The 20,925-nt window shown below is 48.0% G+C and overlaps 2 protein-coding genes across 5 annotated transcripts in view; one reads left to right on the top strand and one right to left on the bottom strand.

Moving 5' to 3' along the window:
* Window positions 1-3,977: 3,977 nt before the first annotated feature.
* Window positions 3,978-14,656, top strand: ADPRH (ADP-ribosylarginine hydrolase). 3 transcript variants are annotated; one of them, XM_026093336.2, is made up of 5 exons: window positions 3,978-4,086; window positions 4,527-4,764; window positions 5,433-5,779; window positions 12,000-12,360; window positions 13,339-14,656. In XM_026093336.2, exons 2-5 carry the CDS (start codon window positions 4,637-4,639, stop codon window positions 13,730-13,732), a joined length of 1,230 nt encoding a protein of 409 aa, XP_025949121.2. In that variant the 5' UTR covers window positions 3,978-4,086; window positions 4,527-4,636; the 3' UTR covers window positions 13,733-14,656. The 3 variants fall into 3 exon arrangements, with proteins under 3 accessions (XP_025949121.2, XP_025949122.2, XP_064378906.1); XM_026093337.2 differs by having other exon boundaries at window positions 4,029-4,086; window positions 4,531-4,764; XM_064522836.1 differs by lacking the exon at window positions 4,527-4,764 and having other exon boundaries at window positions 4,029-4,086.
* A 291-nt stretch (window positions 14,657-14,947) lies between these two features.
* Window positions 14,948-20,925, bottom strand: part of IGSF3 (immunoglobulin superfamily member 3) — a 110,637-nt gene continuing 104,659 nt past the window's right edge. For both annotated transcript variants that reach the window (XM_026093331.2, XM_026093332.2), the window contains 2 exons: window positions 19,319-19,735; window positions 14,948-17,983 (listed from right to left, as the gene is read on the bottom strand). In XM_026093331.2, the coding sequence (XP_025949116.2) occupies window positions 17,733-17,983; window positions 19,319-19,735 (668 nt within the window). In that variant the 3' untranslated portion in view covers window positions 14,948-17,732. The remainder of the gene's footprint in view (window positions 17,984-19,318; window positions 19,736-20,925) is intronic.

Genomic DNA, 20,925 nt, shown 5'->3' with positions numbered 1-20,925 from the left:
CCCTTCAAATCCTCTCTCGTGAAACCCGAAACATCTCCACTCGTGATCCCATTTCCAGGCACAAGCCTTATCTTTGTAACCCCTCAGACCCCCAGCTGCAAGCATCAAGTCAGTGTGGCTGCAGCAGCACAGGGCATCCAGCAGCAGTGAGTGTTTCCTTCGCATGTGCATGTATGGTCATGCACAGCTGCCTTGCCAGCAATCCCTGCCAAGGTGCTCTGCAGACAGGGCTCCAGGTCCTGAGCAGACCTCACGTGGCGTTTGGTGCCCTGCTTTGAAATTCAGTTGTTGCTTGTTGCGCTAAATTATTATTTGCTGGCCAGTGACAAAGAAAGGCACACACCTGGGGACTGAAAACGAGGGTAAGCCCAGAAGTATTCCCCACTTAAAAAATGCCTGCTGTCATTAAAGAGAAAAGTGCTATTAAAAGTACGAGGGACTGTTAATGATTGGCATGGGTCCAAGCTGAATGTGCTCGAGGGCCTGGAGATCCCTTGGAAAGTCACATTTGAATCTGGGGGCCAAAGAGAAAATTAATATGTGAGGCAAAAGTGTAAATTCCTGATGTTCCCTTGCAGTCCCATTTCAGGGAGAGCTGTAGCATGTAAAATAGGGGCATTGCCAACTTTATGAGGGTGGAAGTTACAGTAGTGACCACTCATTTTTAATCTGTGCTTTCTTCCAGCTCTTGGCCTGAAGACCTCGTGTAGTTCTGAGGAAACATCTCACAGGCTCTTAATTGGTAGGTTGTCCTGGTGCTGTAATGCTACCTTTCACTGCACCTCAGAATTTGGCTCTTAAACCCTGGACTCATCTAAAAAGCCACACTTTTTTAAGTCAAAAAGAATTACCCTTTTTTTCCAGATGAAGGAAAATTCTGACTCTAAGTGAGTACTAACCACAGTGTCCAACACATGGCAGGGGCCTGTCAGCGGGCTGCTCCAAGATGGTACTTTCCAGAAGGCATATCCTGGCATTTGGTCCACCACAGCCTAATTTTCATTAAAAAAAAAAGAACAAAAAAAACCCAGAAAGGTGAAATATGATCAGTCTTTAACTCTTTGCATGGCTCAACACTGGAAGGTGGTCCTTGCTGAGGTGGTGTGGCCATGCCGCCTCCTGGTGCCACACGATGACCCGGGTCAATGCTGCATGTGGCACCCCAGGGTGGCCAGCACACCAGATGGAGGGTGCTCTCCCGTCCACCCTGCAGGGGAGCCCTTTGGCATCAGGGCATGGCACTCGGGCCTGAATATCACCTCTCTCCCACCATAAGCCCCGTGCTTGCAGCTCCTGCGGACGGCTCATCAGCCACTGTCTCTCAGCAACCAGTCCTCACTGTTTTTCTGTACCACATCTCAGATGTCACTTAACTGCAATGCATGTTTTGGTTTCAGTTTTTAGGAAGCTGAACAAGATCACGAACCAGGAAACCATGACGTGATCCAAAGATTTCAGTGCTATAGGCATTTTGTGCTAACGCAGAGGAATTCTCCTGGTTTTCTGGCTATTTTGGGAACTCTCTGTATTTCTTCTTTTCCCCCCGTCCTTAAAAAAGCCCTTCCTCACAAAAAGCCATCAAAAGCTGTGGCCTTTCCCTCTGACAGGCCCAAAATTCAGGAGAGGAAAACCCTGCTTTGCTTTTAAGTGTTGCACTGACTTGAGTAAATTCTGAGCAGCTCTATATAAAACAGAATGAACCAGAGAAGCAGAAAAGATCAGCAGGCACTGCTGGCTGTGCTGAGACACAGGCAACTTCTTTTCCCACTTCCTTTTCTGTTACTATTTTCTGTGTCAGATGCTTCTAAAACTCCACATTTACAGCACCGTGCAGAGCAGCAGTCAATATTTGAATGGGCACTGAATATTAAACCACTGAAGCTGCTGGGGTAGATGCTCAAGCACAGCTCTGCATGCTCAGCTACCTTGAAATTCCCCTGGGCCCATCTCCAGCCCTGCGCCCTTAATTGCCCCCAAATTCCCCAGGGACTCTGCTCTGACCCAGTGCTACATCTTGATTGCCCTGAAATCCCCCAGGGCTGCAGCTCAAAAACTACCACTGCTTTCTCTCATAGGCGTGGGGGGATTTTTTTTCATGTAAGCGGCACCAGTACCTTCTTGGGTGAATCTGGGCTCTGGAGATATGGTGTGTGGCACATCAAACAATCACTGGTATTTAAAAAGGATCAGCCTTAGCGAATCTCAGCCCAAGTCATGCTCCATCCTGTATATCACTCCTACTTCCTGCTCCTTTTCCTTCCTTGCCCATTCACTAGAAGCCATGAGCCGTGCAACCACCAACATCATTAAAAATAAAACATAAAACTCATAGGAGGTGATGGTATCATCAGGCGCCTAGAGACACAACTTAAAACAAAACAAACTACAACAACAACAACAACAACAACAACAGAAAACAGGGCAAAAATCGACCCAGAGCTTGGGACATGAGAGGGGCCTTGTCCCAGCCCAGGCCTGAACCCAGACAAATTCAAGGCTGTGGAGGGCACGCTTGAGGACCGACAGCTGGCCAGACACACCAAGGGATGGAGCAGGAGAGCGAAGCAGAGTCCACAGGCAAAGGCTCTGGGGAAATGCTGGAGATGGAGAAGGGCTGGCTGGTTTTAGCTCAAGCTGCGGTGGATGAGTGTTCGAAAAGGACAAAATAAAATCAAAAAAAAAGAAAGGTTTCTCCCCTCTGCAAACTCTGAGCAGTGCCCGGAGACCGAATACTGTGCTTATCCGGGAGGAGACCATGCCAAGGTGGGATCAGACTAGAAGGAGCAGGGGGCTATTTGTGAAGTAAGTGAAGAATTTCAATTGAAAAATAGGGCAAATGCTGCACACGTTTCATTTTGACATTTTTTTTTAAACAAAATGTTTGATTTCCATTTGGTAACTTCATTTCCAAATTGACTATTGTGCTGCTAAAGGTGCTAAGAGAGAAATAATCCTGAAAATGAAAGAAAATATTTAGCTCCACGGCCCAGGAAACTCTTTTTGCACCTACCGAAATGAAAGCTTTACTTCTTGAGCTCTTGATCCTATAACTGGGCCAAAAAAAAAAAAAGAAAGAAAAACCTCTTTTGCCACTGCGGCGGATAACGTGGACAACCCAAGCTGAGAGCAGGTCAGGCACCACTAGGCAGACATGCCTTCCACCTCCTTGGTGCTTGGCCCCTTGGCTGTTCCCCGCTGGCCAAAATGCCACCTTGGGGCAGTTGCCTCAGAGGGCAGCAATGCTGGCAGCAGGGGCGGGCACGATGGTCACTCTTGAGGAGTCCACCAGGGCTGTGCTTTGGGCCACAGGACGGGGAGTCAGGAGGCCTCGGGTCTCACCGCTGCTCGCCTGTCCTACTGGCTGGGGCTGTCAGCCGCTCTGTCCCCACCTAGATGTGGTCGGGGGCCAGCGCCGACCTGCAGCACCCTGAGGTGCTGAGGCAGTTTGCCCTTATGGTCTGGATGGGGAAGAGCTGCCAGGGCTCCTGTCGGCCTTGGCGAGCCAGACGAGTGGCCCTCGGTCCCCGCTCCGAGCGGGACGGCCCTGTCCAGCAGAGCTGTCTGCCAAGCCCAGTGGTGGGCCAAACTCCAGATCTGTCCGCCTGACAGGCGTATGCAGTGGGGGAAGTGATGCTCGTCCCGCTGCTGAGGATGGCTGGAGAGAGACGGGCAGCAGGGTGTGTTTGGTCTGAATTTTCGACTCCAGTCCTGAGGGGCAGGTGGCTCTCCCGGTGCTGGTGTGGCCTCCCAGCACCAGCAGCATGCTTGTGGTGTGCCTGCTCAACACAGAACAATGCTTCCATACTCCAAAAATCACAGGCTTGTGCTGCCTGTAGAAGGGTGACGCGAACGACCTGGCATTTATAGGGTTAGCGGGGTTCCTGTTTGCAGTGGGGATGGGGAAGCTGCAGGGCTGGGGGCAAAGCCCTCCTCCGCAGTGGGCTGCCCTGCCGGTCTACTGCCCTCAGCTCTCTGCCCTCCCAGAGCCCCCGCTGGCCCAGATGGCGCGCCGGTGACGCAGCGATTACACATCGGGGAAGCGCCGGCAGCGAGGACAACGGAGAAGCCCTCATGGAGGGGCCCCAGGTACCACACCTTGCTGCCTCCCCCCCCGGGAAGTGGTGATGGGATCGGACCCCCCCCCCCCCCAGGGCGCACAAAACCCAGGGATGTCCCCCCAGGAACACAGGGTCCCAGGCCAGCGATAACCACCGGGAGCCGGGCATGCACAGGGGCTGCGAGTGGGCGGCCGCCACACACCGCACAACGCGGGGGGCCTTATGGCCTTGCCCCATTTTTTGGCTTCGCTGCAGCATTGCAACGAACAAGTCTGAGGCTGAGCTTGGCTTGGTGCTGGCTTGATTGCTTTATGACTTTCAGCCTTGACAAAAACAGCTTGCTTTCCCTTTCTGCTACACTGTGGTCCATAAAAGAGAGCTGGAAAGCATTGCTTTAAGTTTTCTGTTTTCTGTTTTCTTTTTTCTTTTTTCTTTTTTCTTTTTTTTTTCACTTTTCTTTTCTCCCAGAAAGACCATGCTGAGCCCTCTTGCGTTCCCTGATGTGATTCAGAAACCGGCCAAGGAGTATACCTACTGATACTGGGTAGGGTCCGTGCAATTGCTCAGCCCTGCATGGCATGAGCTTCGGCAGCAAAGTGCAGGCCCTCTTAAAGACGCTGGATGCCTTGTGCAGTGCTGGGAGGAGATGTGCTCCTTCTCTAATGGAGGGGAGGACCCAACAGCTCTTATTCAAAATACTCGCTGTGTAAGTAATTAGTATGAACAAAAACAAAGTTCAACGGTAAGAGGCCTTCTCGGTTACGCAAATCACATGCTTAACCTCAAGCAGTTGATTAGTAATTTAAATTTTCACTTTGTCTGTGATTTTTCTCTCTGCCTTTTTCCCAAGTCATATGGTGAAAGGAGACTTCCAGGCTCTTTAGCACTTATCAAGACATAGCCATAAAAAATGACAAGTTCTGGCAGATATAATTTAGCTGGGAGGGGGGATGTTTTACCTAAAATATCCACCCCAATATTCAATTCTGCTTTTAAGAATGGAAATTTCTGTAGCCAGGCCCTGAAGTCAGGGCCACGTGTGCCTGCAGTACTGCTGCGGCTCTGAACCGGCTACAACAGGCAGTGCAGTGTGGGCTGTTGCTGCTTCTGGAGGACCGGGCTCTGTCATCCCTGGCTCTGGGCTCGGCTGGCAGAGTGCTGCTCTGCGGCATGTGCTCACAGGCTTCTGGCTGCACACTGCACCTGTGTCCAGAGGTCATGGGGAAACAGGTCCTTTGAAGGAAAATAGTGAGGTGCAGGTGCTAGGCCAAGCATCTAAGCTGTCAGACTGTAGCCCGCATTAAGATGAGAAAGAATTTCTGCCTCCCTCTCTCCCTCTCTCACTTGCTTCCCCCCCTTCACCCCCCCCCCCAGTATTTGCTGCATTGAAGCAATCGTGGGGCAAAAATTGTGTCCCAAGCTGATGGAAAACTACGTGGCATCTATGGTGCTGAGTGCGCTTGGGGACACGCTGGGCTATTACAACGGGAAATGGGAGTTCCACCAGAGCGGCCCTGACATCCACAAGGAGCTGGCACGGATGGGGGGGCTCGGCAACTTCAGCATCCAGGATTGGAAAGTCAGCGATGATACAGTGATGCACCTGGCCACAGCTGAAGCCCTGGTAGCTGCTGGGAAAAGTCCAGATTTAGCACATCTCTATTCCTTGTTGGCAAAGAACTACAAGGAGTGCATGAACGACATGGCGGGCAGAGCTCCAGGTAACCCCCCTCATGCTGTCTGTGTAGGGCTCTCCCAGCCCTCTTTTCTCCTCAAGGCTAATGGTCTCTTGCTTTCCTGCAGCATGGTGCCAAGGCTGTCTCTGCTTCTCGACTTAAGGCTTTGCTTTTGGCTGTCTATAGCATTAACCGGACTTTATGGACAGGCAAAAGCTTTCCACACTCAGTACCTGTCTCAGGCTGAATTAAAGAAAGTGCAATAAGGCAAGTTGGCATACTTTGGCCATCTGAACTAGATTAGAAAAGATAATGTCTGCCCACACTCACAAGACCTTCTTACAGATGTGTTTGAGGCCTAGCCTTGAACTCAGGGGAAGGATGTAAATTCAGCCACACACCCTGAAATGCTGTGTTAAAGCAACATATTTAAACAGAGAATTAACATGAAACACCTCATAATGAATGCAATAATTCACATATTTAAAATATATTTAAAGTCACAAAGAACCTTGCCTAGAATAATTAAATTTATTAAACCCAAAATCTACTTTTGGCTAGCTCCACATGTCCACTTCTGCACCTGGGTAGTCAGGACTCAGCTGTCTTTTCTGAAGTTGTCTTTTCCATCAGCTCTCCATTCTCTGCATAAATACAATGCTGCCAAGTTTGGGTCACAAGTAGTGTGGACTGGCAGTGTGCGGCACTATTTAGGAAGGGTATGTTGACAGAGGTTGCAACAGTCAAGCTGTATACAATGTTTTCCTATAGCATGTACCTGGTTAATCTAGCCCTGCTGACCCAACTCTTCCCAGAAGCTGCGATCTCTCTCCACACAGCTTGCCCAGCCTTTTGTGGATGCTAGAAGGAAAGTCAAATAGGAGCTGCTGAGGCTGGAGTCTCTTATTTTGCTAGTGCAGGTAATGCAAAGTATGAAGGAAACACTCAAATTCAGCACTCCTATGCAAAGATGATACATCAAAAAGAAATCGCCTGGACACTTGCTTATTCTTTGTAGTAGCTTCCAAATTATTATCAGGAATGTTCTGACTTGACATAAAACATATTTTCCTGGGAAAGGCCAAATTCTGCATTGGGTCTCTTAGGGTCACTGAGCATAGCATGACAGAGCTGCACATTTCCACAAGAAGCCTGACTGGAAACTTGAGAAAGAATTTATTTTGCATACCTTGTAACAGCCACCTCCTGCCTTGCTATCACAGGCTGAGATAGCAGTATTCTTTAAGACAGATAATCTCAGTTGTCTGAGTGGCTTAACTAATAAAATATTTAAGAAGGGGTAATGGAACCTGCCAGGACAGCAGGAGTCAGCAGGTTAAACTTTCTGGAGGATCCCTGCTGTTTTGGCAAAGAAGCATCTTAGAGTTCCCATGGCTGAAGGGGGTCTACCAAAATGGACTAACCACAGCTAGTTGTTAGACAATGCCTGGAAGCTATTTTTGCCTCTGCTATCTAAGCTTGGTGACTAAAATCTGAGCTGAAAATGAGAAGAGACTAAATTGAAATTTTAGAAATAGCTAAGGATAATAGCACAGCTGCTGCAGTCCTTATGTGAGTAACTGAGCTGCAACATGCCCACAAGCAGTTCCAATTTGGAAGTGAAGGGTTTTAAAGTAAATTTGCCATGGCAACTAATTGGAGTGACAGGGAAAGGTCAGGCTAGCTAAGCAAAGAGATACATCTTCTTTAGTAGGAACTGGGTGCATGGACACTTATCTTGTAAAATTTTGGCAGGGGGAAGACTAGTATGTGGAAAAAATGGAAGTCTGCTGAAAATGTTCTTGTAACAGCATTCTGTAGAGCTCCTGCTGAAAATGCAGCAAAGGGTTCCAATGGGCCTTAGACAGCCTCTGAGAGCTTAAATCCTGAGATTTGACTGTTTAATGCCCACTAACATACTACCAAAGGGAACATCTCATCCATGAAACACTGTCTGCAGTCTGGAGTTTCCATGTTGTATTGATAAAGCTGAACAGTAAGACTGCTAGACCTCACTTGTCTGTAACTTTGCTCCAGTAATCAGAGTAAATAGATTTTAACTGCAAACATAACTCCAGATTATGCTCTGACAGCCAAAGTGAAGACTCACCAGGGAACTGCAGCCTTTAAAGCCCAGAATGGAAAGTTGCTGCTGCAACTTTCACCCAATAGAGAAGAGATTCCCCAAGAACAGTGGGGGAAAAATCAGGTTGCTCACCCACACAAGGGAGTCTAGACCCAAAAAGCAAAACCCACAGCGACAAAGGGATTCCCACAACTTTATTAGTCATCAGAAGGGCTCAGCAGGTTCCCTCAAGTAAGCAGCCCCAAGAGGAAAGGTTAACCTGACTGTCTCAACTCAGTGGCCAGTTAATCCCTACATGCATTATTGCTTTTTGCAATGTGCCAAAGCCCCACACTGATCGTCCTTTGCAGATAGCAAAGCCAATGAATGAAGTGCCACAAACATGGCCATATTTCGTTTTTTATAATGCAACTGCATCTGTCTTCAAAGCTCTCCAGGAAACCTCCTGCTTTGAAGCTGTTGCCTGGCACTCCATTTCTTTTGGTCTAAGTCCTCTGTCTGTGGAATTATTTGTGACTATGTATGTGATTGCTTTAACTTATATTTTTATGTGTATCAACAGATCCCAAACATTACTGTCTGTGCTCATGAAGAGCCTAAATAAATTAAATGGAAGCCTGTTCCGGAAATAACATCCAGATATACTTGAAGCTTTTTCAGGTTTGCTGTATTTGCACATGCTTTTTGCCTGTATTTCTTCTTTCCTTAGAATAGCACTCTCCTCACGTTACTTTTAGTTAGCACAAAGAAATCCTAACCGGGATTTACTAGGTTTCCAAAACAGATTTTCCTGATTCCAAAATTCCTACTGCAGTTTCAAAAAATCTGATTTTAAAAAAAGGCCCAACAGCTTGATTTCAGGTTAAGTCTTCCTACTCAGCTTTCAAAGTTTTTAATATTTTGATTGTTTAAAAGTATTAGGATAACATTTACAACATATCTCTTTCTTCATAAATCACAAGAGTCTTAACTGTTGTATACTGGTGGGTTTTACATTCTTTTTTCATTGGCAGGTTGTCAGTAGTAATCTCCTAAAGTTATACATGCAGGTTTAAATCTGTGAGCAAATGTTTGATTATTATTGCAAAATAACCAGTCTTTCTTTACATTTTAGGCCTTGTCATCATCCGCATTTTCCTTTGATTATGGTTAAGGAAAGAACAATCTCACTTTTTATCAAGGACTCAGTTGCCTAGTCGCAACCTGCCCAAACATGTTCTGAAGACGTCTTTCTTGCAGCTCCATCAAGATTACAAAGTGCATTTTCCTTTTGTTTGTTGTGCAGATCTTTATTTTAAGTTACATTAGTCCCTTTTTTTCTCTCTCCCCTTCCCTTTGTCTTCCTGACAGAAAATTAGTTTTAGCAAGGACATACAAATAGGATAGTTGGCACAGTTTTTTTAAAGCTGTGGTTTTGTTTCACAGGGTTTTTTTAAATGTCCTCTTATAGGTCATAAGTGCAATGGTTCATATATTTAGAAATACACAATTAAAATTTTTGATTTTTTTTCCTCTTAATCACAGTAAAGCTAGAAATTATACTGATATCACTCTTTGCTATTTTGATAAGTAGCAGCCAGCACTGCATTAATAAAGTACATAAAAAGCAAATACAGAGGCCTGAATACATTCACACTTTGAGAAGTCACAAAAATAAACTCCTTGGCGGTTCAGTTAAAAGCTGGTGATGATCAGTCCCAGCAGGGCTCTGTGCTACCCATCTCCAGCACTGTGTGTACTGCTTCCTCCAACAGAGAAACATGGCCCTGCAATTTTTCACTCTGTAAATCAGCTAGAAGAAGTAAGTGTGAAGAACATCTGGACTGATCCAGTGGGCAGCTGGCCGTGTGGCACAGCAGAAACGGCGGTCTCATCCACACGGACAGGCTGTGTAAGAGGCGCTGGCGTGTAAGCACACAGGCACCTCCGAGGCTGGTGAAATACCAGTCCTGGTTTGTGCATGGGTCATGAGCTCATGAGAATGAAAGTAGTCTGCCACTGTGGGCTATACTGAATACCAACCCATTTTTTCCTACGGGGGAGCCTTGCTTACGCCGTTCCCATTCTCAAAGTTTGTCTCATGCGGCAGGCTCACCACGCTAGCAGTCGGACAGCCATGGCACTGTGCTGCTTTTTCAGTTGGAAACACTTGCTCATGGGGAACCTGCCCAGCAGTTCACAGAGCACAGAGGGCTGCATCCTGCATTGATCTAATGAACCTATCATGGCACAACGCTGTCAGAAAAGAAAGATGCTAAAAACACTTAGACCAGAACTATAAAAGCATCCATGTGACTATTCCTAACAGTCGTCAACCATTATTTGTTTCTAGTATGTGAATGGAAGGCAATCTTCAAGCTGTGCTTCGATTTGGAGGGATTGTGGTTAATTACAAGGGTAATGTAAATGCCATGTGCTGGTAGAATAAGAGCGCCATATACAAAGTCCTACTGCCAAGCTTATATATGGAAATGAAGAAGTAAGCAGCTCTGTAGGGTACTTAGTGCAGTGCCCGTCTGTAATTAGTAAGGTCTCAGATCATGGTAATCAGATTGCACAAAGATACTAGAATTGCACAGTTACGTTAAAAAGTCTGGACCAGACTTCTTTCCAGAGCTGCTTGTTACTCTATGCAGATGCCTTAGTTTGACTTTTAAAGCAACAGACTATGTGCATGTTCGTTTATCAGCTAGCCTCCCTGGCTAAGCAGCAAAGTGCAGGCTCAGCTGTCTCACCTTGGGTGCATGAGCATGTCAACTGCTGTTGTGTGTTTGCGAGAGAACTAGGCCTATTGCGGTTGGGAGAAAACTCACATTTGAATTGTTTCACAATGATCCAACACATTCAAAATTTGAGCTAAGCTCCTTCAGACCCACCCTTGATTTATTTCTCTGTTGGAAAAGAAGTATTTCAGATTTGGCCAGAAGAGAAGGTTAAGAAAAAAAGGCAAGGCAGAAGAGAATAAAAGAAAATTATTTTTTTCAAAACTATTTCCTCTTCCTTGCATGCAAGCATTTGGGCTTAACACCGCAGAGATTTGGAGCTCTGAGATTTGGATGTGCTCCCGCAGGTGGCTTTCACCTATGGATATGCTGCACTGATAAGTGAAGTGTTGAAAGATGCAGTGCTAAAAGAGCAGAGCCATTTAAAAAGAAAATAAATAGCAGAACTGTGGAAGAGATGGCAACACAGTCGTGGCATGGCTTCCCACCTGAGAAGAGGCAAAGTTGGACTAGGAAGTCAGCTTGGAGCAGAAGTTAGTTGAGGAAAGGGGACTTGATGAAACGTATTCAATCTTGAATAGTATGGAGAAAGACTAGTCGTTCTTTCTTGTAACATAAAAATTAGAGGGGAATTTCAGCAAATTGTCAAATGGGTGGTTTAAGACAGAAGGAAATACTTTGCATAACAAAATCGTGGCACTGATTACCATGAGATGTTAAAGGGGTCTGAAAGCATGCATGGGACCTAATGAGACCAGTTCACGGTGGTTAGGTCCACTGGGGGTCATTGACCATGACTCTGTGGATCCAGCTTCTGACTCAGAAAGGCCTTACTTCTCTGGCTGCTGGGAGCTGTTCTAGCAGAAATGGTGTACTTGCTTCATTTTTAATAGTCTTTCTGTAATTATCTGCTAGTGGCTATCTTTGGAGACAAGCTAGTGGGCTGGACAGAACTTTGGTCTAACCTAATATGGGCGTTCTTCACCTTATTTAAGAGATGTTCAAGGGGAGTACAATAAATCCAGTTATGTAAAACTCTGTTATAGTGAGGCTGGTACTGAGTTCATTGTTTCCTAACAAACTTAAAACTGCAGCAAAGGAGTGACAGGTTCATCACTAGGAACCATTTCCTATCAATGAGGCAGTGGAAAAGATTCCTGGACCGCTTGTGGGCTCTCCATCTTTAAAGAGCCCTATAAGGAGGTTAAAAGTCTATCAGGAATAAAACAGAGACACCAAGTCCTGCTTTGGGTCAGAGATCGATGTGATCTGATGCCCCTCCAAACTGTCTTTCTATTTTTTATATTATATGTATTTACAGGGTCTGAATCCCTATACAGAGTAACACTTACTTTCCTCTATCCTGCTTGTCTTCCCATTGTTTCCTTGTGATGTGACCCTATCGCCTCCTGATCTGTGTTTCTTTCTTTCTGGGGCTCTTTCCCTTCCTGCCCAGGTGCCACATGTATGGAAAATGCTCTGAAGCTGGAGCCAGAGAGGCCGGATGGCTGGAGGATCCCATTCAGCTCCCAGGCAGGAGGCTGCGGCGCTGCCATGCGCTCCATGTGCATTGGGCTACGTTTCCCCCATCCCCAGCAGCTGGACACCCTGGTGCAAGTCAGCATTGAGAGCGGGCGAATGACCCACCACCATCCTACTGGCTATCTGGGCTCCTTGGCCTCAGCCCTCTTCACTGCCTTTGCGGTCAACCACAGACCCCTCCAGGCCTGGGGAAAGGGACTGCTGGAAGTGCTGCCGCGAGCAAAAGCCTATGTAAGGGATGCCGGCTTCTTCGTGGAGGAGAACATGGGCCACTGGTGAGCTGGACTCTCACTAGCTGCCAGGGCTCCTGCTTTTCATAGACCCTGCAGCACGGTGCACTCAATGCTTTGTGTTCAGATGCACACAAAGCCAGCTCCAAGCACAGGTTTCTGTGGTGGCTTCCTTCCAATGATCCCAAAAGGCGCTCTCCCAAAGTGCTCTTAGGCACGCTCCAAAGCCCTTTTGCACTGCAGGACCCAGAGTGATGAAAAAATATACAGTTAAAAGAAAAGGAATTGTTAAAAATTAAAATAAACCTCACCTACAAGAAGACAAGCTCTGTTTATGCATAAGCTTGCATAGTCACATCATTATAAACTCTTAGAGCAGCACATGCCTGCCATGGGATCCAATCAGTTCAGAAAGTTCTTAAGTCTCCCAGGGGACAAATACTTCTAACTAAAAAAAAAAAAACAAATCGGCAGACTGCTTATGCCATGTGGCCATGACATTTTTGGATCCAATATGAGGTAGCTAGACTTCTCATCTCAGGGAACCACCATCTGACGAAAGATGGGAACTGGCGATGGGGACCAGTACTGGGCTGAGGGCTGAGCTCAATTTGAGAGTTTTAACCAAATGTGGATGTTTGTTCAGGGTGACTGTACGCGCACCCAGGCACACACCCAGAGACACTGGCAGAGGCAATGTGAATTCAGGAGGATGACTCAGTTCTCGCTCTGAGCCTTTGATCCCTTGCAGCACAGCAGCAGCAGGTGCTGGACTGCCTTTTCCCATGTGGCTGGAGGGAGGGGAAATCTAGCACACTGAGCCATGCTCTTGTGCACCTTACTGTAAATCACGTCCTCAGCCTGATAAATGAAATGCCTACCATTTTGATGAACTGTTGCTCCAAGCTATCTTTCTGTGGGGTGCATTTTTAGCTGACGTCCGTAGCATCTGTATGCAGAAATGGTGTTTGCTGCAGTACTGAGGCTCCTATCTGCATCCCCCTCTTCCCTTCTCTTTTGCAGGCATTACTTTGAAGAGCAGTGGGAAAAATACCTGGAGGAGCGAGGCATATCGGATGGGGTCTCACCACCTACCTTCCCCTCAAAATATGGCATTGCAGAGAGAGATTCATTCTACGCCTCCATCAGCTACTCAGGCTGGGGGGGCAGCAGTGGGCATGACGCCCCCATGATCGCCTATGACGCGCTGCTGGGCGCTAGAGGCTCCTGGCCCGAGCTGGCTCACCGCGCTTTCTTCCACGGGGGTGACAGCGACTCCACAGCTACCATCGCGGCCTGCTGGTGGGGGGCGATGCACGGCTTCCTTGGAGTCAGGGCTGCCCTTTACCAAGACCTGGAGTTCAGGGAGCGCCTGGAGGCAGTGGCCAGGGACTTGTACCTGCTCAGCGCTGACTAGTCTCCACCAAGCTAGCTGTGCTTTTTGCAAACCTGCTGAGTCAATGCATGTGACTGTAATGGGGATGAAGCTTACTTTTTTTTCCCTGCATGCTCGCTTCAGCACAGGAGCCATTTAATAGATAGCAGCTTGGGATTTGGCGGGGGGAGCAATCACATGGTGGTGTGGTGCAGGCAGGCAGCCGTGGAGTCACCCAAGCAGGCAGAGCCTGGAGTGTGCGAATGCACCTCCTCCTTCACCTGGCAGCGGGGGTCTCTCCCTGTCCCCAAGCCAGGCAGGGAGCCCCAGGGCAAGCTGGTGTGTCCCCTTGCAACGGCTATGTCTAGCTCCTGCCCTGCACTGCCCATGGGAAGGGCCGGGCATGCCACTCACCTTCTAGCACTGAACATCTGCAGAGATAAAACTTTTGCTCCCTTGCTCAGGATGTTATCTGCTGTAAGCTCTGGTGGGGGCAACAGCCAGCTGTGTCAGGGGGTGACATTTTCCCATACAATTAATTTAGTAGTGAGTATTTTTTGTTTCTAGTGAGTGCCAAAAAATTAACCTCGCAGCTTTGCCAGTGCATTTTGCAGAATTCCATGACACTTTTGCTATTTAAAGAATGTGTCATGCTACTTTCCTATCTCAGTTAAGGGGAAGTTCCATACTGCCAGCTAAACCCTTCTGCAAGGTAAGGGCTGCTAATGAGCGAATTTAAAGGTTGCATTTTACATCAGGTTAGGCAACTCCTGTGCTAAACTATATTCTTATATTTAAGTCCAGACTACTAATGATTATTTGGTTACCATTTGCCATGGATTATGCAGCTAATTCTGTGATAAACATGTTTTTCTTCAAATCCCAAATATTATACAGCTAAATGCTTATTCTTCTAAGAACGATTTCAAAATCAGGATATCCCATCCAATAAATGGATATGCCATGCCTCTGTTTAAAGCTGTATTCTGTTACGGGATGAACTAAGGGATGAGTAAGGCTGTATGCCTGGAGGGCCAGAGAGAGCAAACGTGTCTGCAAGCTTCAGCCTGGAAAAGAGAGGAGACGTGCTGCTTGAGAGGGAAGAGAATTGATGCATCAGGCATTTTTTGCAGGAGGGAGAGGGTGCGGCTGCCTGGAAGTGGAGTTGGCTTAGGAGTTCAGCACACCCTCAGGCAGGGAGTGTGCATAAAGGCCTAATGAAGGCCCAAATCAGACAAAAACCAGCAGCAGTATGAATCACAATTTCAACACAGTTTACTACAGCTCTCAGGTGTGTTGTATAAAACATGTTTTAGTGCAACATAGTACAAAGTTTCTGTTTTTTTAAAAAAATCCCAAACATTTTTCCACATCATGCATGGATAGGGTTTCTCTCATCTTGGGTTCAGTACAGAAAGTTACAGCAGAGAGAGTGGTTTGAAAAGCTTTGTGTTAAAACTCGTTACAGGAAGTCTGCCTTATAAAAACAAAGAGAAGTTTGAGACTGGGCAACGCACTGCCAGAGCAATGGAGAAACGTCACCAGCAAGGTATTCTGCGACCATCGTGATAGCTGCTTCCCAAGAAATCCTGGGCTCGGTGCAAGAACGCACCAGCTCCCACGGTTGGGAAGGGATCGGGTTCAGCCAGGGGGAGGTTGCTGTGGGAAAGCCCTCTGCAGACAGCCCTGCTCCAGGGATGCTCCAGCTCCTGCGCTGCCGGGGCAGGCTGGCGAGGAGGAGCCTGGTTCGGATGCAGCGCAGTGCTCTCCCAGGAACGAACAGCTCCTGCTTTTTTTTTTTCCCTCTCTCTTTAAAGCTGAAATGAATTGCAGTTCATTCCCTGAAGCAGTATGTACAGGAGATATTACATTTATGAAACAATACCCACTGGCTGCAGCTGCTGTTCTTTTTGCCTTGGTTCTTCATTTCCATTCACTTATCATTTCATTCCACTCTTTGCAGACTCCTTATCCAGAAAGGGAAGACAAGTATGTGGGTGTGTGATATACATAGGAGTGTGATACTACGCATAGGCTGGGGCCAGTAAGCAATTACCTCTTGAGAAAGGAGACTTCAGAGAGGGATGAGTGAAATTTTGTGTTCTCAGCAGAAGAAGAAATAAATGCCGTTGTCGTGGAGGAGTAGAGGTGGCTTACTATGAACATCTGATGGACTCACCTGCCACTGGCAATGGGACTGTCCGCGTGCATGTGGGGATATGCAGGCTCCTCTTCCAGCCAGGAGAGAGGATGCATGGTTCAGATTTCCACTCGAGGCTTCACCACCTCTGAAACATCAAGGCATCAGGGTTTAACCTACTAGTGCTACAGAGCATCTGCTGAGGTCCTCTTCTCTTTGCAAAGAGCAGTCCTACCACCCTGAAGGGGACGGAGGCGGTAGGTATGACACCTTTCTCACGCGAGGCAGGTGGGGTCTTGTGGCTTCACCCGTCTGCCCCTGTTGGCTTCAGCCATGTTGCAAAAAATAAATGGCCAGATTTGCCAGGAAGACATCAACGAAGACAACAAAAGGCCATTTTTGGCAAACGTTTTCTTCTGCCAGACATAATGCTGAGGGTGTATTGGGGAGAAGGCGGTTTCCTCCACAGGACACAGCAGGAGTACTTGGCATTACTGGGTACTACAGCTTAGATGCCCCATGCAGAGAGAGCCCTGGTTTGGTTGACAAGAGCCATATCTTTCACAGAAAGAACAGCATTTTCTGTCACAGCAATTGTGTACAACAAAGAGCAGATGACTTTGCCAGGAGGGAGAGCTTATGGCAAAACTGTTTCTTCTCCTAAAGCCCCAGAAATGGAAAATGGCACATGCATGCACACACAGGGGATGATTTCTTTCAGCCCAAGGGGACACAGAAGTCTTCAGGGAGCAGATGCGATGCTGACTCCTTCACCAGTTCAAGCTTAGGCTGGGAGGCCGTGCAAGCCCCTGGGAAATTTTGTGATGCATGATGGTTAACTGCACATCCCTGCTGCGTGGCATGACTGTGACCCGGCTTCTTCGCTGAACCATCCAGGGACAGCAAATCCCCACTAGTGGAGCTTTCCCTTTCCCCCTTTCTAGAGTCATTACTTTGGTCAAGTTAAAGATTTTATAGACTGGATCCAGCCATCCATCCCTACACAACAGGGGCGCATAGGTAACCCGCCTCTTCAGAGGTGGCAGCACAGAGGCCAGGGAGGAGTGTGTCTCTGATAAGCCAGACCATACCAGGAGCCTCTTTGCTACCAAAAAAGTCAAGGCTTTCGGGTATCCCCCTTCCACCTCTCCCTTCAGTTCCTGGAGGCAAACTAAATTGCTTCTGTCTTTCTGCAGGTGTGTTGAATATTCAGTCTGCCCAAGACCACGGAACACTCCCAAATGGTGAATTTCTTTCTCCTGAGAGAACAGTAAGATGGAGGCAAGAAGAGGCTGAGGCTATGACCAGTCTTTGAGATGGACCTCCCAGTACCCCAGCTAGCCTCAGGATGTTGTCCTGGCTTTGCCGGCTTTGGAAGAGGGAGCGGCTAGCTCAGCGTGCCTTGGGAAAAGACCTTGTTTACTGTGGCACAGAGTGTGGGGAAGAAGAATGAAGTCTATTTTGGAAAACATACATTTACTCCAAAGAGATTGTCCCAGGACCAAAAGCACGCTGGGAACTCCTCACTGTGTGGAGGCAGGGGGAAGTCTACAGTTCTTTGGGTGACTGAAAATAAAAACAACAGAAAAAAAATCATGGCCCAAAGGACAACAACTGATGGGAGCAAAATTATTCTGAGGAGTATCTGCTATGTACAGCAAGCGCACAGACCCTCTGTCCATCCCTGTGACTGGTTGCGTTTCCACAGATGCTTGAAGAAGCCTCAGACTTTCCAGTCCCCATCGACTGGGTGCTCTGCAGAGCCCAGTCATCGCACCGGAGCACAGACACTGAAATAAATGAAACAAGAACAACAAAAGCACCCTGTTCCTTAGGGCTCCCGGTCTGTCTCTGCTTCTCTCTCTCTCTCTCTCTGTGCGTCCACTTGGGCGCCTCTGCCTTTTAGTCTATAGTTCCTGGGTGGATGCTGAGGACTGGTGGCTCTAGGCAAGTGGGAGAGTAGTTGAGGTGAGGCTCTTTGATCCACAGCAAGGGGACCCCATTTTTGCCCTCCGAGTTCTTGCTGGAGTTTCTACTCTTGAACCGCACCAGAAGTATGGTGATGATCAAGATGCCAAAGATGGGAAAGGGGTAGAAGAACACAAAGTAGAAGAGGGCATCATTGGAGCAGATGACTGACTGAAGGGTAGAGCCTGAAAAGCAGAGACAAAAGACAGTCACATTTTACAGCTTCTCTGCAATCCACAGCCCAGAAACTTTTCTCAGAAATGTAAAAATCAGATGTTCATTAATTCATATCAACACAGAAAGTGGGACTCTGAGAAAAATACCAACATTTCAAGACACAGCAGCAAAATAAAGCTATTGGAGGGAATGCTTCAGCTTTATCCCCCCTTAAATTTCAGGAGTGCTACAACAGAGTCCTCTGTGGTATAGATTTTCTGGAATCTAATCAAGTGGGGAACCTCACATGGCGGCCTTTTCTTCAGTGGCGGCACACACAGGCAACATCTCAGGGTATCTCCCTGGACTGCCCACAAAGCTCTCACAACCTTAGTTACCACTGAGACCTCTAGCTCTTAGCTGGATGTGTCTAAAATCATCTGATGGCTTCAAGAGTTATTGGGAGGAGACCCTTGCATAATAGCACAGGGATCGCACAAGATCTCATTTCCTTAGGACAACAGGGCTAGTTTAGCAGCTGATGTTCTTCAGCACCAAGACTCAAAGCAGAGCGACTCTATATGCTGAGCCTAGATTAACGGTGCCTGGGCACAAGGCTGCAGTGGTAGGAGCTCCCTTAAAGACAGAGCTCACACTTCACTCTGCCCTGGAGGCAGGCTCTAGTAACCTGACAGTGCCAAAGGAGCAGGAGAGCATCTGGCAATCCATCAAAGTGCCATGATGCTGCCGTCTCCCTGCGCAAGGTAAAGGCAGAGCTGGCTGTATGGGCACCAGCAGCCCAGCCTCACCCTGACCCTCTGCCCAGCTTGCTAACATGTAAGCCTATGCTCATGTGCAGAGCTAAGCCAAATTCCAGAGCGTTTCCCAAAGCAAAAGGTTAAACCTAAGCACGGTGCAATGCCTGCCTCTGCTGATTCTGGGCAAATAGGAGGCTAGGGCAGACAGCCCAAGCACAAAGTTAAGTGCAGTGCAGGTGCTCTAAGCCTGAACAAGCATGGGGCTAAGAGCTAGCAAGCTGACTGGAAAAACACCTGAGCCACAGATTTGCTCCAGTGCAGACCAGATCCAGGCTCCGCATCCCATTCACTCCTTAGCCTTTCTACCTTGGCTGCCAAAAAGGCAAGAAAGCTGGCACTGATTGCCACAATTTAGCGTGGTGAACACCTGAAACCCAACCTGGAAAGGGAATGACTGGGCCATCACCCAGCAGGGCTGCCTCTGAACACGTGCTGAAGCAGTGGGCGCTCTGGCTGCAGATGGAAAGGGCAGGGAGGGATCATGAATGCTCACACGAACAGAAGACATATGGGCCATCCCCTCAAGAAGATGTCACCTCTTCTCACCTGTGTCCTGCACATGAACAGTGACTGCGCCAGACTCCTCCTCAGCCAGCCGATACCACACACCGTTGGGGTCCGCCAGCCACTCCTCCACGCGGCACGAGTAGTTGCCAGTGTCGGCGACGCCAGCCTGCAGCACCGTCAGCCGGAAGAGCACTGCAGAGAGCCTCTGGAAGCGCAGCCGGCCCTCCCAGTGGCTGGCCTCCTGGCTGAACACAGCATCCGGGCCCACGCTCAGCACAGCCTCCTTCTCCTCCTCCTCTGAGCGACCACCTCCCTCTTTGGCCCGCAGGTTGTACCATGCCACCGCGAAGTGGGACTCCTGGCTGGAGCGGGACAGGATGCTGCAGTCAAGCGGGAAGGACTCCTTTTCCTGCACTGTCAGGTTGGAGGTGGCCGTGTCCACCTGCAAGGTGGGGTCTGAGACAATAAAAGGGGAGAGGTAAACACAGAGCTGCACACTCTGTTCAAAGTTGCCCTTCCTCAGCACAAACATACTGTCACCTCTCCAATGCTAGGTGCAATCCAAGCAATATGCAAAGGCTTGATGCAGCTTGCCAAGTCCCACAAGTACCTCTGTGGTCAATCCCACAGAGCCAGCATCCTCACCTTACCATGCTCCATCTGGCTCAGAGTCAAAACAGGAGCTGGTTGCTAGCACTGCTGAGCATTATCACCCTGCCCACACAGACTTTCACTGCAGCCTCCCAGCAAGAAGCATGCTTGCCCTAATGGACTTGTATGTGAAAAGAGAAAGTTACTGTAATTCATCTAGATGCATTAAAAGAACATATCAGGAAACATGACAGTTCAGTCTGTGCACAGAGGAGGCAACATACAACTCCCTAGCTATCAGAGCAAACATTTCATTCCCTGTTTATTTTTTATTCCTAATCTGCACAACAGTGGTCTTCAAAAAGAGTACATCTAAGTCAGAAGAGGGCAGAACTTTTTCCCAACAATTTGTGAAGTTCATTGGGTAACAGGTTCCTCCACAGAGAAGCCCTCAGCATACAGACAGCGAGGATGCTAAATGTCTCTCTTTTTTTCTCTATTGCTTGCTGTGAGGCTAAAGACATGCTTTTACCTAACTGGGATACAGTGGGTGGAATCTAACATGAGTTGATTAAAGGCTGATTTCAAGAGCACTTAACATTTGATTTAGTCATATTGCCGGGGAACATGTACTCTGGAGATCACAATCAGCCCAGATCTAAGCTTTCATTTAAAGATTAAAAAGCTCTTTCTAATGCAGGAATTAAGCATGAAGGGCAAGCCAATAGCTCACCAAAGAAAGAGGCACTTTCTCCTCCAGCAAAGATAGCTGGGCATCCCTCCAACAATGGGAGCAACGTCCCCTCTGGTCTCATTCCCACGCATCGCTGAGCGCTCTCAGCTCTTCTGGCTTCAGACCACGTCTGTCCTGCACACAGCAGACACTGGGAATGCTGCGCCCATCGGCTCCTGGGGCCACGTCGCACTCCTTTCTAGACCAGGCAGCCTTTTGTAGGCTGTAGGGAGCACATGAAGGACATCGGAAAGGGCAGGCTAGACTGGGAGTCAAGGGAGGTCTTCTGAGCGGGGATGAAGAGGGGCAGCTCCCACAGGCT

This window comes from Dromaius novaehollandiae, chromosome 1, assembly GCF_036370855.1.
Source record: "Dromaius novaehollandiae isolate bDroNov1 chromosome 1, bDroNov1.hap1, whole genome shotgun sequence".
NCBI classification, from domain to species: Eukaryota; Metazoa; Chordata; class Aves; order Casuariiformes; family Dromaiidae; genus Dromaius; species Dromaius novaehollandiae.
This window is presented reverse-complemented; position numbering and strand designations above follow the sequence as displayed.

What these genes read in the sequence shown, in the direction of transcription:
- ADPRH (XM_026093336.2), top strand. Translation starts at nt 4,637, where the DNA reads ATGAGCTTCGGCAGCAAAGTGCAGGCCCTCTTAAAGACGCTGGATGCC. An exon ending in CATGGCGGGCAGAGCTCCAG is followed by an intron (nt 5,780 to 11,999) that starts GTAACCCCCCTC and finishes CTTCCTGCCCAG; the next exon opens with GTGCCACATGTATGGAAAAT. An exon ending in GAGGAGAACATGGGCCACTG is followed by an intron (nt 12,361 to 13,338) that starts GTGAGCTGGACT and finishes TCTCTTTTGCAG; the next exon opens with GCATTACTTTGAAGAGCAGT.